The sequence below is a fragment of the Lethenteron reissneri genome, chromosome 12 (genome assembly GCF_015708825.2).
Source record: "Lethenteron reissneri isolate LAM-NWPU_2019-01 chromosome 12, ASM1570882v1, whole genome shotgun sequence".
Classification (NCBI taxonomy): domain Eukaryota; kingdom Metazoa; phylum Chordata; class Hyperoartia; order Petromyzontiformes; family Petromyzontidae; genus Lethenteron; species Lethenteron reissneri.
Genome location: NC_083790.1, coordinates 8261974 through 8286427, shown reverse-complemented (window position 1 = coordinate 8286427; position 24454 = coordinate 8261974). Strand labels below are relative to the sequence as shown.

At 43.8% G+C, this 24454-nt stretch overlaps 1 protein-coding gene across 1 annotated transcript in view; it reads left to right on the top strand.

The window, feature by feature from the left end:
- Nucleotides 1-18534, top strand: part of LOC133341853 (calcium-activated chloride channel regulator 1-like) — a 32598-nt gene extending 14064 nt beyond the window's left edge. The window contains 11 exon segments of the mRNA XM_061550643.1: nucleotides 527-655; nucleotides 657-743; nucleotides 3818-4045; nucleotides 5080-5257; nucleotides 6482-6588; nucleotides 8274-8498; nucleotides 10906-11010; nucleotides 11012-11180; nucleotides 14504-14674; nucleotides 15421-15654; nucleotides 16808-18534. Coding sequence (XP_061406627.1) covers nucleotides 527-655; nucleotides 657-743; nucleotides 3818-4045; nucleotides 5080-5257; nucleotides 6482-6588; nucleotides 8274-8498; nucleotides 10906-11010; nucleotides 11012-11180; nucleotides 14504-14674; nucleotides 15421-15654; nucleotides 16808-17226 — 2052 coding nt within the window. The 3' untranslated portion in view covers nucleotides 17227-18534.
- The last annotated feature ends 5920 nt before the right edge of the window (nucleotides 18535-24454 follow it).

Genomic DNA, 24454 nt, shown 5'->3' with positions numbered 1-24454 from the left:
ACTCGTTGTAATGGAGACATGGGTAACATTTTCGCCAATAAAGCTGGATGATAGTAAACATTAGTGAGCATATGATTTGGGTCGCTCATGTAAACAAATGCAAGCCAGGCTTGAATTGTGATATTCCTTGGTTTTATAAGAGCCTAATGTACAATGTGTCATCAGTTTAGCTCTTGTTTATATAATCCTAGCAAAACGGTTACAAACACATCAGGTTTTATTGTATATATGGCAATATGTTCAGGAGTTAAATGCCAATGTCGGGGTCTGCTGCCTAGTCGCTTTGAAATGCCCTGGCATTTAAGCGATTAATAAAGACAAATCCTCATCCTTTTATCAGTTTTTTTTTATATAATCGGCTGTGTATTTGAACAAATTACATTATCAAATAACTGTCGATGCCTGATTATTCTTAAGTCGTATGCTTCAACAAGTCAGATATTCGGCTGTGAATGTGACAAACCGTACGCTGAAAAAAATACGAATTCTTGAATTTTTAGCTCAAACATTTGACTTTTTTTGGCAGGTGCAAGAGTTCTGCTCGGCAAGCTCGCACAACAAGGCAGCTCCGAATCCACACAACCGGCTGTGTGGTTTAAAGAGTGCCTGGGAGGTGATGCTGGGCCACCAAGATTTCGCCAACCCCGCAGTGGGACAATCCCATGGAGCCGTCGTTCACCCTCCTGCAGCCCAAACACCGGGTCATCGTCCTCGTCCTAGATGTGTCTGGCAGCATGACAAGTGTGAGTCGCTCGCATTCTCGTTGCACTCTTAATGCTCTATGAATGTCTGCGCTTCGATTTAAAGTTTTCGTGACTGCAGGGATTCATTTTCTTGGTTCTTTCGGTAAAGTCACGTAGAAGGGAAATAATAAAATAATAAAAGTAAAACATCATTAAATACAATTCTCACGACGTTTCGGCCACAACGCAAGTAGCCGTCCTCAGGTGAAGAACAGGTTTGTCGGAAAGACATCGTCTGAATGAACACCACCAAGCTTGGCAGTGTATATTTAAGCTGGTTTAGTGGAGGAAGGGCGCCTATGTCTAGAACTAGCTGTTGATATGCAAATTACTTTGTCTAGACGCCCTTCCTCCACTAAACCAGCTTAAATATACGCTGCCAAGCTTGGTGGTGTTCATTCAGACGCTGTCTTTCCGACAGACCTGTTCTTCACCAGAGGACGGGCTGCTTGCGTTGTGGCCGAAACGTCGTGAGAATTGTATTTTATTATGTTTTATTTGTATTCGTTTTATTATTTCCCTTCTACGTGACTTTACCGAAAGAACTAAGAATATGTCTGCGCTCACAATTTAAGTTGGATATGGACATTCTCAAGCGGTGACTCTTCAGCCGGTATCTTTGGAATGCTAATGTTGTGCTTATGTGCGTATGTACCCTGTTGTATTTTAACCATTTACAACTCTGAAATTTTAACCCCGATGCACCTATCTACACAACACTAAAGCTTGTCACCTTAACTTTGAGTTTGATTATTTCAAGCTTTATCTATGACCCTTGTGGTAACCCACCCCAGGTAGTACTGGGATGGGTGAGTATCAGGGTTTGCCAGGTGTTCTAGGCGTGGGGTTGCAAGGCGTGGCGAAAAGATTACAGGATTGGGTGTCACCTCCATGTCCACGTGGTGTGTTTTTCTCCGGGTACTCTGGTTTCCCCCCCACTTGCTGAACGCGCATTCATGGAATTGACCAAACATCCCGATGCAGGACCCTTCTGAAAAATACTCGTGAGGCACAGTGAGGCTCTTCTGGATAAATAGTGGTAGTTCATGGTTTCTTCTACTGACAGCCCTGTAATCATAGCTGCTGTTTAATAAGTCACGCTTTACTTTTTAAGCAGGAACCGGTGTATATGTGCTTTAGAAACTTTGATCAGGGGGTGAACGTGAAGAAAGCTTTCCATAATAAGCTAAAAAATGGAATTTTACTTTGTAAAATTAGCAAAGACAAATTACTAAGCCAGGACACCTTCACCCCTACTATGTTTTACGACATCTATTTAATGTTGATAACAATTGCATAAACAGCGATACACCTCGATTTAACAGCAAATGGGAAAAAACAGGTCTCGCGGTTATAGGAACGCCGATCGTTAACATTTTCATAATTGTATTGTTTTTTCGTGAAAATGATTCTTCATCTTCTTCAGGGTGCCACTATGTTCAGGAGCTAATTGCCAGTGTTGAGATTTGCAAGTCAAGCGAGGGCTTCGGGAGAGGGTTTGTGTAGTTTTGCAATTTCTTCCATTGAAGGAGTGCAGGCTAAGGTACTTTACTATATGCCAGAGGTGGGACAAAGTCATTGTTATGCAAGTCCAAGTCGAGTCTGAAGTCATCAAATTCATGACTCGAGTCTGACTCGAGTCCAAGTCACATGACTCGAGTCCACACCTCAGAGGTGGGACAAAGTCATTGTTATGCAAGTCCAAGTCGAGTCTGAAGTCATCAAATTCATGACTCGAGTCTGACTCGAGTCCAAGTCACATGACTCGAGTCCACACCTCAGAGGTGGGACAAAGTCAATGTTATGCAAGTCCAAGTCGAGTCTGAAGTCATCAAATTCATGACTCGAGTCTGACTCGAGTCCAAGTCACATGACTCGAGTCCACACCTCAGAGGTGGGACAAAGTCATTGTTATGCAAGTCCAAGTCGAGTCTGAAGTCATCAAATTCATGACTCGAGTCTGACTCGAGTCCAAGTCACATGACTCGAGTCCACACCTCAGAGGTGGGACAAAGTCATTGTTATGCAAGTCCAAGTCGAGTCTGAAGTCATCAAATTCATGACTCGAGTCTGACTCGAGTCCAAGTCACATGACTCGAGTCCACACCTCTGCTATATGCACTGTACCATGGTTTGTATTGCATGGCCACGGTTGTCAAAATAACTCAACTGCAGCAATATAAAACGGTGTAAAAAAAGACATGCAATTCAAGAAAGATGTGCCCCCATCAACGTTGCTTTCCATCCGCCGTTTGGACTTTGGTAGTTATTTATTAATCCTGCGAAGAACTTCAGACTTCTATTTTTACTTTTACTTGACCAAAGGAATAACCACTATTCAATATCGATCTGCATGAAAAAAATCATTAGAAAAAGATGGAAAGCACTATTTTTTGTACCCTCGTAAAAAATGTCAATATTAGAAACTAACGTTGCCAGCAACATCAATGAATAAAACTAGTAACAATTAAAGACCTTTTCAACATGCCAATTTTCTTTTTTTGGCCAATTTTCCTGTTTTTTTTATATATAGATTCCATGTATGAGTATTTCAGAATAACTACATGTTCTGTGTTATTAGAGTACTGTAAACATAGACAATGGACATTTTGACACACCCAGATTCAAACCCATGATCTCAGCAGTGCTAGCTCAGCACTCTAACCTTCTGAGTTACCATTCTCTCAACCTGTCTTGATCGATGTTTTGGACTAATTTTCTTCATTTTTTTCATCATATATTATTAGATTGTTGCTGTTTACAAAACGTTAGGTGACAACATAAACACCCGTACGCGAATATCCGCGAGGCCTACATACACGACGCGTTCTGATTGATAGGGGGGGACAGTCAGCCCGGGGAAGTTTTTACAAATTTTTTATTGTGCTCACTAAATGTATCGCACCATTTCCCCCGTTTTAATGTTGGGTTTATTTACCATTGGGAATAACTCACTATCTTACTGTATTCAGCAATTGGCTATTTGCACAATAAAGTGTTCACAGATAATCGTCTCCAAGCATGACCCAAATTGTGCGTGTGTGCCGGGTTGTGCGTTAACTTTTTCACCACAGAACCAACGGATCCCGAGACTCCGGCAAGCGTCGGAAATATTCATCATGCAGATCCTGGAGGATGAAACAATGGCTGGAATCGTGACGTTTGATGACCAGTCAAACGTCAACAAGAATCTGACCAGAATCACGGATGACACGAGCCGCAAAGAATTCGCAAAATACCTGCCTCTAGGCTCCAATGGGGGCGGCACAGATATATGTGAAGGAGTACGGCGGGGACTTTTGGTAATCCATATATTGGTTTGGACTGTCTGTGTTGTTTCCAAGCTGAAAAACTCAACACTGGCTTTGTTATAACTATAAGGCGTAATGCAAGTGCTTCAGTGAATGTCTCTAATAATGAATGAATAACAGATTAATTAAAATAAATAACCAAATATCAACGTGGCTAGTATTGACACCACTGATGGAAACGTAACATGCTAACGTCTACGAGTGTTTTTTTCTACATTTTTATTCACTTTTCATCAAGTTTTTTTCTATCGCTGTGTAAAACGAATTTGCCAGATTTCATCGTCCACCCTCGCAAAGTCGACAATGGCGGAACCGTCACTTGGATGTAGCTCTCCCTTGCGTTTTCGGGTTCAACCTCGTTTTTGTTCGGCACGATGTCCGGCGTTTCGCTCCGCGTGCTCCAATTGCTGGAAGTTTCTTCAGTAAAACTGAAGCTTCTAGCACATAATGCCTAACAACAAATGGTACATGCCGATTTCGCATGGGAGAGGTATACAGCACAAATGAGTATTACTCAAATGCATTACAGTCACAACTCAATTTACTAAAATATAGTTCATATGTTTATCTATCCACATTAGTGTGTCCCATCCTGTTTATATATAGGAGCCGTCTTAATCCTTAAACATGGGATGCTTATAATTAAGCATTGCTGAATGTGGTGGCTTTGGCTCGTTTTAGTACTGGCCAGCCAAATATTCACACAGAAGAACTAAATATTTACAACTTGTTAAACAGGCCTTACTCTGTTGATGAGAAAGTCGAAGCAGGTCCAGAGGTCATCTGATTAAACAAATGCTTCTGGAAAGCATTGGTCTAGAAGGCCTCATAGGCTTACGGCCAACATTTAGTTTTTTATATGTAGAGACAGAATTAGATCGTTCACATTTTGTAATAAAAGTAATAGCAAAGCGATATTTTGGTTTTCACGAGATGAAACACGATGAAAAGGAGGAGGGGGGGGTGAGGAGGAGGGGGGGGGTGCATTCGGACCTTTAATTGATGCTACCCGTGTTACCCTTCAGGTTTTGTCAGAAGACAATGGCGAGGCCTACGGAGATGAGATCATTTTGCTGACAGACGGCGAGGACAATGGGATCAGACACTGTTTCGATGAGGCCTTCGACAGCGGCTGCACAATCCACACCATAGCCCTGGGACCCAGTGCAGATGCGGGTCTTGAGACGCTCTCGACCATCACCGGTGAGCATTGCTACACTTCATGTAAATGTTCAAAGTATTATTCTTCGACGTATGCTGTCCAGAGGAGAAGAGCCGTCTACGTATGCAGTTGTTGAGATTCATATCGCAAGGTAATAATTTGATATTTTCATTAGCACGGTTGGCATGGTTGGCTACGTACGGTGCAAAAGAAGTTCAAAATACTTACCTAAAACTAGTTATTGAATAGCCTTGATAATGCTAATTATTGAATGAAAGAAATGCCACTACCATCGGTATCTATTTTCTAGCTCAAGTAATTAAACATTTGATGGTGTCTCACCGCTGGACGAAGCCTTCTCCTGCCGTCGCCATGCCTCATGGTGCTGAAATTCCACAATCCTATCTCTCCCCAGCACCTGAACTGATGTCATCACTCCATCTCTATGGCGGCTGTCCTCTTAACGCCGTTCCCTGCTTTGGCTGCCATGCCACCACCAATCTCATCCACCAGCTGTCGTCCCTTTTTGTCATGTGTTCTGCTCAATCCCACAATTCCCCCCTTAGAGGCAATACAGTGTCTCTATACTTGCAGGGTCCTCCGTAAAAAAAAGTGTTCTCTTCGGTAAATATTAATATAAAATGCGACTTCTTGGGGGTCTCGATCACCCCCCATTGACTTCCCCCCCCCCGCCCCTTACATCCATTACTGACGACAGTACCGTACTTCCATGCCTAGTGTTGCACACTCAAAATGAAGGACGTGGGCAGGTGCTCCAAATCGAGGGCAGACACATTTGTTGGGGTTAATATTAATCTTGTGAAGAACAGCACCGTCACTCTGTAAAATGTACCAGCACGTGTGTCACACGCAGCAATTCTTCCGAGTCGCCATTAACCATGTGGCTGGTTTACACGAGCGGTAATTCATTAACCCTGCCAGCCACCTACAGGCCCAACTCAGTCATCACATGCTGCTGTACACACATGCTGCTGTACACACATGCTGCTGTACACACATGCTGCTGTACACACATGCTGCTGTACACACATGCTGCTGTACACACATGCTGCTGTACACACATGCATTGATGCACTGCACAGCACATCAGGACTTTACTCCATTGCTGCACAAGGATATAAATAAAAGTGATCCATTCCTAATGTGCCACACTAGCTATTGTCATAGAAGTAGTGTGCTCTGGAGACGTCAACATGGAGGTTTAGCTTAATTCTGGTGTAAAATTGCTCCGCTCTTCATTCCAGGTGGATTGCACTTTTACGCGACGGACAACTTAGACGCGAACGGCCTCGTGGACGCGTTCACATCCACGACGACAAACAGCGGAGACGCACACTCTCTGGTGATACAGGTGAAGCCCGCACACCAATGTGCCAAAGCCGCACAAACTAAACCCAGTCTGAAAAGTTTGCCTATCTTTCTTTTACAGCAGCCAACCAGGATGTGAGTTTACATTTTAAGCTTCAACACATGGCACGTGTACAACCCTTTTGATCAATTGATCGATAATATCATCTATTTCTTGGTTCTTTCGGTAAAGTCACGTAGAAGGGAAAGAATAAAATAATAATAATAAATAAATTCTCACGACGTTTCGATATTATTTTATTATTTCACTTCTACGTGACTTTACCGAAAGAAACACGAATATGAATCCATGCAGTCACGAAAGCTTAAAATCGAAATATAATCGAAGTTTACTGAAGGATGAGGACTAACCCACGTTGTGCGGGAGTATGTGACCATACTTCACCATGCGGGTCAGTGCAGGTACGGGGCGAAGGCAGGGAGCGTATTCGTGGCAGAGTGGATTGAGTGTTGCCCCTAACTCCTCGTCGCGCGTGTGGGTGTGCTCACGTGTACTCTGGTTTCCTCCCACGTGCCCTCTGCTGTCCACCAGAGGCACAACAAGCCCTATCATCTTCCCGGACTGCTTCGTGACTTTGTTTATGAAGGACCACCGTATCGCATTCACATTGCATTGCGGTTTCTTGAAATATTGAGGGGTTGTTTTTACCGAATTCGATAAAAAACGGCACTTGTTGTATCATGGGACCTCCTTTGCCAGTACCAAAATATGAGAATAGCTGTTCCCCTTTTGAGACTAGGCTCCAAAGAAAGCTGTCTCTGGTGTGGACCAATCAGTTTCAAAGACAATGCATATATTATCAGAGTATGTTTTTTGTTTGCATTCTGACCACAAGTATTGTGGTTAATGCAGACATGATTCCTTGTAAAAGGTTTCAATTTGGTGTTTTAACATCTCAACACCTGTTTTGTTGCCAGAAAAAAGGGGAAACCCTATTTTCATACTTGTTGTTTTCATTGCCGACCCTTGCCCAATATCATCAACCTATTGTGTGCATCACATCCACCCATCCAAGCAATATCTAGGCTCAGTTCTGCTTAGACTTCCAAGATTTGATGCGACCAGGCACACTATGCGTGATTTGGTCACAGGCTTCATCATACCACTCTACGTGTTAATTTATTTTGAATGTTTGTTAATCAGCTTATAACTTAAGGACCAAGATGAGCACTACACCACCAACATGAACAAATATTCGTTACATTTTCAGGTTTGCTTTTTTATAGAGTTGTGATTACTCACTCGAGGAATCAATTGATGAATGGATTCAAATATTATTTAAAACCATCATCAGTTATTTATTGAAAAATACAAAAAATAGAAATAACACAAGGGTGGGCCCCAGTATACACTGCCATGATGTCGAGCCGGCACTTTCGTGACTGTGCCATTCTTCGCTTGGAAATGTATTTGAGTAGTCAATTTACTATACATTACTCATAAAAAAAGTGTGCCGGTGTCATGTGTATGTCACATATAATCAGCAGTTAATTTGATCTCTCCACAAATTAACCATTATTGATAGCTTTGTCCAGTAGATATATGTGTATGTGAGACGGGATTTTCAAAGTATACAAATAAATATAGCCCAATTGGATCATCCGGTAGGAAGCAAGAACTTTAACATTGCGTTGCTGTTTTACATATATATATTTTCTCTACGAAAGCTCGAGAGCACCGGGAAAACCATGAGCAGCAACGAGTGCCTCGAAGGAGTGGTGTTCATGGACACGAGCGTGGGAAACAACACCAAGTACGTCGTCACGTGGCTCTCGAACAAGGTTCCTGAGATCGTCGTCAGCGACCCGGGCGCCAACAACTACACCAATTCGAATTTCACCATCGACGAGGGCTTCAAAACCGCACGGTTGACCATTCCGGGAACCTCGCAAGTGAGTATCTTTTTTTATGGGACGTTTTTGCCAATATTAAAATGATGAACTGTACTTTTCGCCCTTTTGGCGTTCTCTGATCTAGCACAGTTGAGACAAGGCCATCATTATGGCTGTCTCTCTGGTGTAGGCCAATGGGTTTTAAAGACAATGCATACATTATACTGGTCAACACACTTTTTCTGGCATAAGGTATTCCAACGGTTTTAAGGTGATTTTGGGGTGCTGATTCCAAATCTGGCATCAGATTTTGTTTATCACATCAGGTTTTTGAGATATAAAATATTGCATTTTCAATAAAAACTGCAGAAGAAAACTATTAAATAAATGTGGATATCTACATAAAATGATATTATAAACACACTATCCTAAAAATACAGCACCATATTTTAACACTAAAGCAGTCACTGACTCGCAACAATTTGCAATCATAAGTGACAGAGTTAATTTCGGGTAAAATCAATGAAAATGGGGTATGCCGATAGCATAAAAATGAGATGTGATGGAGCAAATCTGAGATCAAATTTGGAATCAGCACCCTGAAATTAGTCTAAAACAGCTGCAAAAGTCCAGGCCAGAAAAAAATGTCTTTTTTTTGTTGACCAGTGTTATCAGAGCATGTTTGTTTGCACGTTTTTTGCCACTGGTATGTGGCAAAACATGCTCCACTACAATTGCCCAGTTTGCTATGTTTTCGCATATTAATATTGTGCATGTATGTGTACTGTACAGCCCTTTTGTAAATCCACCGCTGGATGAGGGGCTCCCCATGCCGTGCAGGTCGTGGGGTGTCATGTGACCATACTTCACCATGCTGCTCAGCGCAGCTTTTGCGAACGTGGGGAAAATAGACATTGGGGAGCAGAAGTATGGTACAACGGTGTATTTTACTGCACTGCCCTCTACAGATCCATAACATATGTTATACCTGGTGGTCCCCCATCCAAGCACAATCCAGGATTAACCTTCATTGGCTTCCAAGATCTGACTTGAGATTTGGGTGCATTCTGGTGATAAAGCCACATACACACATTGTATCATCAGAATCAGAATCTTTATTTAGACTGTAGGAATCCGATGAGCTGCGAAGCTCTTTTTCACAGATGTCCAGTACGGGGCAGGTCAGAAAGAGTATGGGCAAGTATGCGAGGTACTGCTAATTGCTGTAACTTGGGTTGCCACCTTTTCACAGACCAAGCCCAGATATAGCCTCGGTCCATATAAACTTATAAAAGTTCAATATAATACCACCGGATTTTGGCGCACATCAATGCCTGCCACCTGTACACAGATGACAATTCCTGGACTGTCCAGGTGACGCTGGACAGGTGGCAACGCCGCGCTGTACATACGAAATATTTATTGCATAGTTTCATGCACATATATTCACACAATCCATCATCACCGTGACCAGCCAAAGCCTGTCACACCGCTGGATGAAATCCTTCCACATATTGTTGCCATCAAGCAACTCTCCACGGTAGTGCTCCGCTTGGTTGCACTCTCTCCTGTGCCCGACGTTCTGTCACCAGTCTCATCCCGTTGGCCATCGTCCTTTCAAGGGATGTGTCCTGTCCAAGAACACTTGATTTTCTTAACAGTCATTGTAATGTATACGTATTCTAAACATGTTTTGGCCACCAAACACATCCCTATACTGACTGCATCAATGTACGTTACATGTTGAGGAATGTGTACGTTTCTGCAGCGTACGTAATTGTTTTTTTCATGCAACGTATTATTTTTCTCTACACAACTGTTCTCTTGTTTACCCTAAAATGCAATACTGTGCTTCGTTCTCTTATTTATGGTGTCTCAGTGGGCTCTACCACTGAAATAAAGTTAATTGGAGGATGGTATGACTTCACAATAAGACAGACTGCGGATACACATAGCGAGAAGAACATTGGCTTTATCACCCATAAAGAGACCGTGAGTTCACGATGCTCATTATGTTACTGCTTATATCGTACATGGTATATCATAACAGACAATGTATGTCGTAAGGTAAAAGCTACATTTCCAATGATTGGGAACTCCAGAGGTCAATGGCCAATGGGAAGACCTGAAGTCAAAAGGTGGACTACTGTAATAAATATCGCTGAAAAGTCGAGTGTGGAACCTACGATACGATCTAGCAAACAGAATAAGGTGTGGCAGCATCAAAAGCGTTGGTCTTGATGACCTCTTGACGTTGAGTGAATGCTAGAACAGATACTGCGTGTGCATGACTAATGGCGGTGGGTGGAGAGGTGTAGAAGTGGTTAGCGTCCTACATGCTGAACCTGGCAACCTGAGTTCGAGTTCTGTCCACAGCTGACATCAGTGCTGAGCGATATCTGAACCTGGGCACCGCCTTCACATTATTATGCTTATTATAACAAATGGAAATTATTGTTACCCTCAGCCTGGGGTGTGGAGTTACTCGATATGCAACAGAGCTGCCAACAAGGACACATTTGCCCTGATGGTGACCAGCAGCGCATCCAGACAAGGAGTTCAACCCATCACCAGTGGAGGCGCACGTGCTATCGGGTGTGGGTGGACAGCCCCACATCAACGCCCTCTACGCCCAGATCATGCAGGCCTTCACGCCGGTCGTGGGCGCCACTGTCTTCGCCTTCATAGAGCGGCCAAGCGAGCCGGTGGCCTACAAGCTGGAGCTTCTGGACAACGGGGCAGGTGCGTTCTTTCTGGGAGGAGGCATTTGTGAGATTTGTTGTCCTTGCCTGTACCTCCAGTTAGCACGGTTTTCTACACACGGTGCGAAAGAAGTTCAACGTACAGACATGCATACAAGATGAGGAGCTCATTCCCAGTCTCCTGCCTCGCACGGTCGAGAAATTCCCTTTTCCCAGTCATCCCTGCTATTGACTCCATGCCCACTGTTCAAGCCCAGGCTCAAGACCTTCCTCTTTTCCTGCTAGAAAATAAATATTCCCATTGTGTCTGTACAGCATCTTGGGATGCGGTTGCATTTTAACGCTAAATAAAAACATATTGTATTGTGGTTAATGCAGACATGAATCCTTGTAAAAAGGTTTCAGTTTTGTTGCCAGAAAAAAAGGGAAAACCTTATTATTATATTTTGGAATTGGCAAAGGAGGTCTAATGAAGTACAAAACTGCTAGTGTCAATAAGAGGTCACTTGAAGGAATATTATTCAATCTATAAGCTTTGGTGACTGCAGGAATCCATACTCTTTGGTTATTTCGGTAAAGTCACGTAGTTAGAAATAAAATTAAATTAAAACAAATCACGACGTTTCGATTGAAACAAAAGCAATCATCATCAGGTGGGAAAACCACAGCAAGAAAAAATTGTTGAAGTGGGAGAGAGAGTTGTCGTGGAAAGAGGTTATATAGTTAAGAAAGGGGGAGGGGCAATGGGGGAGAGAGAGAGGGGGGGTACGGGGAGGGGAGCGCTACGTGAGCGCTAGGGGGAGAGAGGACATGAGGCTGGGGGGGGGGGGGAGTGGGCGGGGCTGGAAGTGGGAGTCCGAGAGAGCTGGGGATGCGGGGGGGGGGAAATTAACTCGGAAAAATAGACTAGTACTCGGCAGGAATGACAGACAACGACCATAAAGCAGTTAGGGTTTTACCTGGTTAATAACATCCTTCCAATGATTGCTCAATTTGTATCCATCTCGGTTAAAGTTACGTCTATGTTTATATATCTCGATGGCTTCATGAGCAACCCTTTGATAGTAGCCCGAAGGTTTGCAGAGTACCTTGGTCCCGGAAAAAACAATATAATGCGAGCCGACAGCGTTATAACAATGGTCAGCCACGGCAGAGGTATTCGTTCTGCCGTGTTTCAGATCTGCCTTGTGTTTGCGGACACGTTCCGAGACATGTCGTTTCGTTTCCCCACTGTAACTGCTACCGCAGGCACAACTCAGTTTGTAAACTCCAGGATATTGCATGTCAGGAATGACATCCTTCACAGATGGGATTAGATCACGGATTTTGTGTACTTTATTGAATCGGACCTGGATCTTGTGTTTGTTTAAGATTTTGGAAAAAAAATTGGTAACGCCTGCTATGTATGGTAAATTTATGGTTTTAATCGGCTTCTCAGGGGGTTGTTTATTCATGGTTGGAGAAACAGCTTTGTAAATAATGCGGTCAGAGTACCCATTCATCTTGAGGGCCTGGTGTACGTGTTTCAGTTCACTGGCTAGGTTGTATTTGTCAGAAATGCAGTAGGCCCTATGGTGTAGTGTTTTGATGAGGGAATTCTTCTGTGCCGGATGGTGGTGGGAATCAGGTTTCAGATTATTCCTTCAAGTGTAGTGACATAGAATCGGTCACATAGCAGCATAGCGCTGGCTGCTGGCAGGGAAGGGGATCAGCAGCTTACAGCAGCCCTGACTGACAGCAGGTCACGTGATAGACCAGAGACAGATGTAGGGGAAAGGTCACGGAAGGGACACATCGAGAACCCGCTAGAAGGTTCCAGAAGGGGGCGTGGCCTTGGGGGCGGAACCAGGCCACGCTGACAGTAAAAGAGGGGCCCGGTGAGGCGACCTCGGGGCTGTCGTTTGGAGTGGGATCCCATCGTGCCGTCTCCTTCTTCACCATCTCAGCGTCGCCAGTCAGGCAGTTTACCAGCTGTCCTGACTGGGAGCCATAGTCACAAAGTGTGAACTGTTAAGGCCGTTTCATAAACAGTGCCCCCAACTCTTAGTGTCTCTGAGTCAGTCACTACAATAATATCACCTTCCACAGAACATTCTCTAACACGGGTGATTTATTGCTCTGCTATAGTTCCGAATAGACATTCATCATCTCCAGACATGATGGTGATATCAAAATTTGAATAAAAATTGTAAAAAGACCAACGCATTTGAAATAGTTGGTAATCCTCAGCCGTACGGGTTACCAAGTGTGGAATGCATCTAGAATAAGGTTTTGTTTGCATGTGACTAAATAGAACTGACATATGTTCATTTGAGGTCGTGGAAGTCATATCGGGTAAAATGTTTTTTTTAGATAATGCAGTGCTGTATTGAGGAAGAAAGTGCTGCAACACATGGCAGTTGGCATCGGAATACAGAAGTTTGAAATCGCTTGCTTCAACATGAGCATTCAAGTGTAGCTTCCTTTTAAATCGTTAACCTCAGCAAAATCGCACCAGGGACCATTCACAGCAACTGATTCCTGTGTCCCACAATAATTATGCCACATTGCATCTTGTACAATTGTGATCTGGCGAACACAGGACAACAGCAATGGAAATATAGGTATACACAGCTGGGATGCAACAAATACTGGTAAATTACTTCCGTTACAAAAAATACGATAGTACGTGTAACTAGTAAATTGCCTATCACAATAGGTGTAGTGATCAAAGGCGAAAGCATTGCATTTCCTCGATTTCTTAAAGAGTAAATATAATAATAATTAATTTTTTATACAGCATCATTCATGAAAATTGTATCTCAATAATGCTTAACATTGCAACCCACGCAAACAAAACAGAGCACAGGCCATGTAGGGCAACGTCAAACACTCGCGCACTCACACTCCCGGTATCTACGAAAGTCCAGGAAACAATGACAGCAATAATTGGATTTCATACAGCGTTATATTACATCTGTCTCAACCGCAATTAGCTTCCTCCGTTCATACTTTGTTAAATTGTTGGATTTTGATGCAGTGCTAAAACAGTGGTTTAATGACTGTTTGTGTGTGCAGGCGGGGAGTGGTAGTGTGGCGGTTCTCACTCTGCGCTACGAACCCAGCAACCTGATTTCGATTCTCGCTCACGGCCAACACCAGTGACGATTATCTGAACCGGTCCTGGGCCTCCCCTAGGTCGACTCAGCCTAAAATTAGTACATGGTTCAGTGTGTAAAGTTCAACACTTGTCGGGCGTGGTACTGGCCATCCATCCCCTCGTGTAACCATTCTTGTCTTCATAGGTGCTCGCTAATAATCAGCACTTGCCTCAAAAAGTATGTTCACCACCACGCGTGGGATCTTTGTTTCTGTTCTGTACAGGTGCCGACGTGAACAAGGACGATGGGGTTTATTCTAGATTCTTCACGCAGTTCACGGAGACTGGCCGCTACAGCGTGAAGGTGAAGGTGACGGGTGACAAGACGACCACGAAGCTGGCTCCACAAAGACACTCCCGGGCCTCCTTCATTCCGGGCTTTCGCAACGAGAAAGGTGGGCCTGCACCGTCTGCACGCTTCAGCAATTGCAAAACTGGGCAATGTAACACTAGATCAGCGGTTCTCATACCTGTCAACCCCCTCGCAGTGCCTACCTTATTACAGGCCAATTCAGATCTTATTGGTCACCCCGTGCCCCTTAGAAATCTCAACGTTCATCCTGCTAAGTCCCATTACAACGGAGAAACACAAACAAATAGACACATTTTTTTTCCCGCATTGAAACGGCTGTACGCCATATGGACCTGAAAACTAAATTTCCCTGGACAAGAATACGGGCAAACCATATGGATTGGCAGGTATGGGTTCTCAATCTGTGGATTGTGACGCCCTCCAGGGAAGCCCTTCTGAAAGGAGGAGGTGCAAGGCTGCAGGCTGTGGCATGGATATCGCGTAGAACACATTTCAAATTTGCACGGCGAATGTCAATGCCGTACTGCGTCCACAAACCACACTGATACGCAACATGAAACACATCCCTTACGAACACTGTGTCGACGAGACATCTGGTGTGCGTTCAATGAGCCGAGGGCTCTGCCGTGGCGTTACGAAGAAGAATTTGGCTCTTATTGAACGGTGTGTTTAGGAGAGCATTTTTTTTAATGGCGGAGAACATTGCCCAGCTCGTTGAGCGTTTGTTGGGCGTGTCAGTGTTCCGAGGTGGAGTAGCTCTATCTCTCACGAAAAATATATTTTACCATGGCTCTGTATTATAATGAACTCTGCTCCTGTCCCCACCAGGGGAGCTGGAGGTAACGCAGGTGCCAGCTCCGGCGGGTGGGCAGGTGCTGGTGCCGAGCGAGGACTTCAGCCGAGTGGCATCGGGAGGCTCCTTCCAGGCGACGGTGCCGCCGGGCGGGCCCCGGGACATCTACCCTCCGTGCCGCGTGCTGGACCTGACGGCCGAGTTGCTGGCGCCGGGGATTGTCAGCCTGGCTTGGACGGCGCCCGGGGACGACGCCGACTTTGGCCAAGGTGCCCCAGCCACACAGACTCACACGCACGGCGCTTACAGCTTCTATCGACCACAAAGACAAATATCTCCCTTGTTTAGCCTTTAACAGACTGCTGAGGCAAGTGCTGTCAGCGAGTAGCACCTCTGAAGGCCGACACGACGCACAAGGACACTGGCGGAGCCAGTGGAGGGGTGGGATGACACGTGCCCCCCCAATGATCCGATTATTGGGGTTTATTAGTAATAAATCGGCATTTTGCGACCCCCACTGCCACTGTGTAGCCTATTATTACGTGCCAGGGACTGAGTCCATAATTGGCAATAAGTAACGGCAAAGCAGTTATAAGTGACTCAGAATTATGCGCAGTTGCGTATACAGGACACGACTTCCCTGAAGGCGTCATACCTTCAGCGAGCGCGATGCCGATCACACACGGTTCGAATTCGACCCTCGATCGATGGCTGTGCCATCGCCGCACACGCGTCGAATAAAAAGCAAGGGACAAGTCCTTACTTACTAACAACTATCATTTTACATTGATGGAGGGGTTGCCCCCCCTACCTGAAAATCCTGGCTCCACCATTGCACAAGGGGATGAGTGGCCAGAACCATTCCTGGCTGCTTTTGTCTCCCCTCCACAATGTTGATGTTTAGACACCGAACCAGGTACTCATTTAAACCTGAGTCGACCGAGGGGAGGCCGAGGAATGGTTCAGATAATCGTCACTGGTGTTGGCCATGAGTGGGAATCGAAATGCCATTCTACTGCTCGATTTTATTCCAGTCATCAGTTTATGCTGAACCTCGTGGTTCTAGAGTTGATGTATACGAATTACATTGTATACGAATAATACAAATGAAAAATAACTGATTCTTCCACACACCATTAGATACGCGTATTGTGTGAAATAATTTATTTTTGACGAGTCATTTCAATGCTGCATGCCCATTGATTCACTGATGAAGTACCAAATGTTGTTCCACATGTCTACATCCTCTCGACTCCGGTAACGTTCCCACCTGCCCCTTTTGGACAACTGTTAAAAAAGAGCTTCATAGCTCATCGTATTCCTCCAGTATAAATAAAGCCTAAGGACATTGCTTTTCTATTTAGAAAGTCCACGTGTGCAACAATGCTAATTCAAGGCGCATCCTCCGCCTACCATTTTCAGCGTCGGGTTACGAGATAATAACGAGCGACAGCCTGGACGCCTTGCTGGAGGCCACCGAGAGTAGCCTCGTGCCGAACGAAAACGTCACCCGCGGAAACCTGAGCGCACCGGCAATCGCGGGCGACCTCGAGACATTCAAAGTCACGGTGAGCGAGGTCGTGGCCGGCAGCGAGCGCTACTTCTCCGTCCGAGCCATCGACAAGGTGGACAACTGGGCGAACATCTCGAACGTGGCCTCGGTGTTCCTCGCCACCGAGCCGCCGTCACGTGCTCTGTACCTAGCCATGATGGTCATCGTGACATTCGTCTCGACGTTCTTCCTCCTCGGCGCCATGGTGATGATCGTGCGCTGCGCGAGTAAGAGATGCTGCCGTGCCAAGGAGAGGGACGAGGAAGCCAAGAAAATGCCACGATACTGAAACGAGCGGCACTGTAGTGACGATTAAAGCGGACTGAGATAGAAGCGGCGCTGATAGCCAATCAAAGAAAGGGAAATGAGGGGGCGTGCCACTTTACTATGACGTCACCATCTCGGTCTAGGAAATAATCGCATTGGTTACATGTTATTGATTCTGCTTATTGATTTGCCCGCGGAATTTGAAAATGTATTGTTTTTTAGATTATTCATTACAATCTCCATTTTGTGCAGCTATGTCCAGCACGCCGCCTCACGCCGCTCCCGGCACTTGCCCTTAATCGGGATTTTTTTTAAATCTCATAAAAAAACTCTTACTTTTGCTCCGTTAACGGCGGGTTTTAAGTTGAAATAAAAGCGGGAAGATTGAAATCGATCTTTTGGGGCGCTGTGGTTGATTTACAGCAGCATTTTCCTTAACGCCCCATAACGTTGTTTCTACGTTTATTAAGCATTTGAGAGCTTCCTTTTATTTCTCCAGCGGACAATCATGATGAAAGTGCATCGTGTAACACTAGACGACGCAATTCATGTTTCTAAGCGCGGTTAAAAGTGTGCTGTATGTGCTGTACGTGATCACTGTGTGCTATCTTTGATCTATAAATGTTTTAGCCAAAATAGCATCCGATTAAATTTCGATTTAAAGCTTTAATAACTGCAGGGATTCATATTCTTGGTTCTTTCGGTAAAGTCACGTAGAAGGGAAATAATAAAATAACACAAATAATAAAATGTACAAATATTATTATTATTTCCCTTCTACGTGACTTTACCGAAAGAACCAAGAATATAGCATCCGATTGTTATAGAACACGAGAACACCAGGTGTAATCATATGACCGACATTCTATAACATTGTTGACGTATACGCTCGTTATTACATTTGGAGTGGAGTGATGCATCGATGGCCGGCACTATGAGTCTGAAACCTGAGCTCGATTGTTGGCCACGGCTCACATCAGTGGCGAGCGGGGCCAGAATCAGTCCTGCCGACTCACCCGCTCCCTCCCCTTTACCAATCCCGCACTGATCAGCATGGTGTAGCATGGTCACACTAACCAAACACCGTGGCTGGCATGGTCAAAGTGTGATGCCTCGTCGATTAACGAACGGGTACATTAATTCGTATTTAAATTGGTGGAAAATGTGCAAGATTGAATGCATTACCTTTATAAATACGTTTGGGTTTGTGCAGTAAATTGAACCCTCTTTTTGACTGCATTGGTCGGATACAAAGATGGTCCGTGTTACTGTTCCATATGTCACAGCAGGTAATATATTCTGTACGTTGATTAAAGACCTTTATTTGTCACGTTGGTACATTGCTATTCATTATTACGTTCACGTTTCCACATCGGCCCTCAAGTTGAAAAGTACCCGAATAAGCGTGTACAGGCACGTGCTTGGAATCGCACTGAATGACAGAAAGAGAATCACTTGAATGGGAGAACATTCGCAAGTTGGAAATGTCAAATTGACTACTCTTAGGTTTTTTCGGTAAAGTCACGTAGGGAAAATTAAGTAATACAATCTTCTTGGTTCTTTCGGTAAAGTCACGTAGTGAGAATTATTTTATTATGTTTTATTATGCTTAATTTTTATTATTTTATTATTTCCCTTCTACGGGACTTTACCGAAAGAACCAAGAAGATGAATCCCTGCAGTCACGAAAGCTTTAAATCGAAATTTAAATAATAAAAGTAAAAATAATATAAAAAAAATATAGAAATAAAATTAGAATATAATAAAATAATTTTATTTCTATTATTTCTATTCTTTTTACTAATAATAGAAATAAAATAATAATATGATAAAATAATGTCTTTTATATTATTATTTCTATTATTTATACTTTTATTATTTATTTTTCCCTACGTGACTTTACCGAAAAAACCTAATACAGTAGTATGAATTCTTGCAGTCACGAAAGCTTCAAATCTAGAAGTAAAATTGACTTTTACACGAGTTCATAACTGTGTAACAAAATCGTACGGTGGTAAATACATTATCGGGTATTGAAGGTTATATTTGGCTCAAACTATAATACATATCAGCATTTACACTATGAGATATCTTTTACCAGTGGCAAAATATAGTAGTAGGTTTTTACCCTTTTAAACTGGTACAAAACTGACACCTTTATTCAAGGCATCATGTTTGCAATAACCACAACACAAGTAGTAACAGTTTAAAAGGGTAAAAACCTACTACTATATTTTGCCACTGGTAAAAGGGATCTCATAGTGTAAATGCTTACCCCGAGCTCTCAATACTCTGATATTGCACTGTGTTTGAGTTGTACGCCTTCTGGTGTCATCTGGCCCTACACCAATGGGGACTAGGCTCTAAAGAAAGCCGTCTCGGGTGTGGGCCAATCGACTTCAAGGACAGTGCATATTATCATCCTTATCAGAGTTGCTTCTTTTTGTTTGCTTTTTTGACTACTTGTGTTGTGGTCATTGCAAACATGATGCCTTGAATAAAGGTGTCAGTTTTGTACCAGTTTAAAAGGGTAAAAACCGACCACTATATTTTGCCACTGGTAAAAGGGATCTCGTAGTGTAAATGCCTACCCCGAGCTCTCAATACTCTGATATTGCACTGTGTTTGAGTTGTACGCCTTCTGGTGTCATCTGGTCCAACACCAATGGGGACTAGGCTCTAAAGAAAGCCGTCTCGGGTGTGGACCAATCAACTTCAAAGACAGTGCATATCATTATCATTATCAGAGTTGCTTCTTTTTGTTTGCATTTTCGACTACTTGTGTTGTGGTTATTGCAAACATGATGCCTTGAATAAAGGTGTCAGTTTTGTACCAGTTTAAAGGGGTTAAAACCTACTACTATACATATCAGAAGGTAATAAAAAGTATGAAAATCCAACTCATTTGGGGAAGAAATTGATTTAAGGAGTCGTAATTGAAACCTATAAAACCTCAGACAAATCGCACTGAAGGCACTCAATCTCATAAGATCGTGGGGCCAAGCAGGCTTGATACTCGTTAGCACTTATCGCATGGGAAACGTCAAATGAATAGCAGGTGTTGTAGGCTGTGGCTGCGAGGAGTTTTCAACACAGCAAACAACTTTTTTTTATCTATCTGAGCCAATCTATGTTATACTTTCAAGGCTACAAACCCGAAGTTGCTTGCCCAATATGCGGCATAATTTCCTCTGCTTAACCCATCACCCCAAGCTTCCTTAATCGGAGTTCATGCTTCGCACAGTGTCTATTTGTGTCTCCTATTTTCACTATGAGGCAATGGACGATATCATACAGAGAGAAATTCGACGTTCAAATCAAACGTTCAACTCTGAGTAGTCATAATGCATCATTGAAAGTTTTATTTCTTCTTCCCTGCTGTGGTAATGAGAAAAAGTCAAGGAAGTTCCAATGTACCGAAACTATAAAAAAAACTATATATATTAAAAACACATTAATACCAGGTCAGGCCCACTGAGCTACATAGCTTTTTCAGAAGCGACCTGGCAACAAATGATAACCCACTGAAGTGGTGTATCACGTGGAAACTTATAGCAGCCAAATACTCTAAACGCATGTTTCTAAATATGGAGGCAAAAACCGGAGGACCTGGAGAAAAATCCACGGGACCACGGGGAGACCATGCAAACTCCAAATATACAGGAGGCGTCAGGGTCGGGATTGAACCCACGACCTCCTGCATACCAGGCGAGGTAGTTAACATCTCACCACCCTTGTGCCTTTCAGTGCTGATTGAAACAATCGGCACTGAAATTAATTATACAGCAGTGTTGTCCTTATTGACTGCTCTAGTTTTGTTTATTAAACATTTGGGAGGTTTTTGGACGGTTTTTTTCTATCTTGACAATCATTATTAAAGTTTATGATGTATCACTATGCAATACAAATACCCCAATTTGATTATACTCAGTCTACAGGTTTTTCCCTATTTAAAAGCTGGCAGAACCATGCCTGACATGCCTCCAGCACTTCATCCTTCTCAAAGTTCAACCTCACTAATGTCTCTAACCGCCTCCAGCCCTGCATTATTAAACATATGCTCTCTGCGCAATCGGGAACTTATTTGTTGTCCCTCTTTTGATGAGCATCTCCCATCTCCTCTGTCAATAAAGTTTAATGCTGTGCCAGTTGCTCTTCAATTACCTTCCCCGTGATCATTCAGCATATTCTGCATCCTCGGCTCTCCTTTCATCTTCTCGCCAAGCATCTTCTGATTCACATCCCTGGTCATTTACATGGCGCTTTCATGTTTGAGCACATATCTACTTGTCCGTCTGACTTACTTGCACGGTCAATGGCCAGGGTCAACGGCGGCGTGGTGTATTCCGCAAATATGCCCGACTGTGAGGGCGAGCACAAGCTGGCGTGAGTAGGTTAAACGTTGAGTTTTATAAGGGCACCACGGAGTGACCAGCCCTTCCCCTCCCCACCCAGCCCCACCCCCCACCCAGTCCCACCCTCCCCACCCAGCCCCTCCCTATCCTCCCCTTCCCACCCAGCCCCACCCTCCCCACCCAGCCCCTCCCCACCCTCCCCACCCAGCCCCTCCCCACCCTCCCCACCCAGCCCCTCCCCACCCAGCCCCTCCCCACCCAGCCCCTCCCCACCTAGCCCCTCCCTGCACGACGGACGGACACAATAATCCCCTTTGGGCTGGTCGAACCAGTGGGTTCCTACCAGTATAACTCTTGTTGCTGCCTCAACTGCAACTGTCTTGAAGCCTTTCCAAATTTGCCTCTGCTGCCTCCGGCTCTTTGGCTGGTGTCCCAGGTCAGGTTTATGATGGGCCATATAAACCACTTTGGAAGAGAAGAGAGATGGATGTGAGTGTAAAGAAAATGGTATTTGAAGAGGGAGTTAGATATGCATTACTGCGTGGATCAGAGAAATTGAAAATAAGTGCTGGGATGTTGAATGTTGGCACAGGCGTTTGAGACAGATGTTATAGAATTTGGTAGCAACACAAGGTAAGCAATAATAATACTAATTTCATTTTATGTAGCGTCATTTATGCAATTGCATCCCAAAACGCTGCACATACATTATTAAATTGCGTACACAGCAATGCATAAGTCTGGAAGAGAACATGGCAGGCAAAGTGTTGTCGGTATGATTAGGTACAGCATGTGTGTAAAATGGGGGAAGGTCGATTGCCAACACAGACATTCGAGTGGTTTCTAAAAGTTCAGCGACCAAGGGGAAGACCTAATACCAGATGGTGGGAGACTGTCAAGGTACATCTTGGAGGTCGCATCTCTACTGTGCAACAGCTGCGGAATCTGGCAGTGAGTAGAAGGCGTTGGAAAAGTTTGGTGGCATCAATGGCCTTGGTCATGATGACATCTGGATCTTATGTCTACGTTGGGCGATGCGGCAATTCTGATTTTCCAGACTGACTGATTTGCTTCCGGCAAGTAAATATTAACAAATCACACGAATCATTCTACATTTAAACAACGCTGAAGTGCAGCAAATTATTTTCCAACATCCTGCATATCTGTATCTACTTGAATCATCACTATGAGCTTCCTTAATCATAGTGCATGCTTTGCACAAGTCTCTCTTTGTTTCACAGCAAAAAAAATCCAGATGTAAAAACACCCTATGAAACAGTCAATGCAAGCAAAATAATCCCAGCACGTGATGAATTCCAAGCACGGCCAAAGCAACTGCAGCACTGAACTGTTGACCTTGAGGATTTCCAGGATGCAATCTATTCAGTGCTTAAGATTACCATCGAACATTTCTCAAAAAATAATAATAATATATTGGCCCTTTGGCAATCAACATCCGGACGAAGGCTTCCCTACACTGTGTCGGGCATGGCGCCTGTTTAACCGTACTATTTCTCTTCGCTGGTCAATGTAGGTTTAGTGATGGGGGGGGGGGGGTTCAAAAACAGTTTAGATATCAATCACCACTGCTTGTCTACTGTCGCCGATAATCAAATTCGGGTCGCTGGGTTTTTATGTTATCACCAAACTCTTCTCAAACGTAGGTGAAAAGTTTTGGAAACACGCACACACAGTGACGCACTTTTGCACCTGGAGGCTAAGGGAATGAATGCGACAATAAATGAGAGTGACGATGCATTTGAGAGAGTATAGTTTAACGAAACAGGCAATGACACAAGAGGCAATAGAATGTAAAAAAGACAAAAAAAACGAGATGTAAAATGTAAATGATTATTTATTAATTGCTGCGGGGTGAATCATTGCATGCCTCCCTAACAGTACAGTATTTTGACGTCAATCTTTAATCTACATTGTCTTATGGTTGTTATTCTTTAACTTGCATCCCATTAGGATTTTTGCACACAGCGTTGAAATGCTGTGTTTTTTTCTGGAAGACTTTGCTATTTTTTCCAGGATTTTTTCTGTTGCTTTAAGGTTATATTGTTCATGTTTTTATTCTGTTGCGGTTGCACCCGAGTCAAGAGCCGCATGGCTCACAGGGTTATACCTAATAAATGAAAACTAAATGAAACTGAAAACTATCATAAGCCAGCAGTATCCCAGTAAACATGCAACGTTGGGTCAACAATGGGCAACGTTTCACGTCAACTGCGATGTGGGTACAGGAGCATACGGGTCGTTTTACAAAACCTTCACACGGACGAACCGTGATTAACACCCCTTGTTCAAAGTCAAGTTTTTCCACACCCAGGAGTTTCTGACTCACACCGCCATTTCGCGGACTTTACTGAATTGTAAAATCGTAGACTACTGAAGTATTTATGAACTCCAGACCAATTACCCAATGGTCACGCTCGTTGATCAGAGCAGGCAGACATGTAGACCGTGAGCCCAGACCACATATTTCGCTTGTCGGTAGCAGTTGTGGTGGCGTAACTTTAATGCTTCTGTACGTTTGTAAAACTTTATTCACACCGTACACAGCCAAACCGCGCTAATCTCGTTTCTTAATGTGGCTAACAACAGCGAATTGTGTTATAACCATGTCAAACGAGTGGCCAATAAAATAATGAACTACTGTTTTCCATAGAAATAAATCGGTAATACAAAAATTGTTCAACCTTAGGTGGTTTCGATTTCTCTTCTGGCCCATGGGCTACAAAGGAGAAGCCAATGTTATGAACTGAATAGACTTCCGCTCGGCGTGGTGTGTTGCATGTTGCGTGTGTGCAGACTTTGCACAACTTCTGCCAAAACAGGCGCTCGTGCCCGTTGCGAAATATCTGTGTGATAGCGTGAAGAGTTTGGACGAGT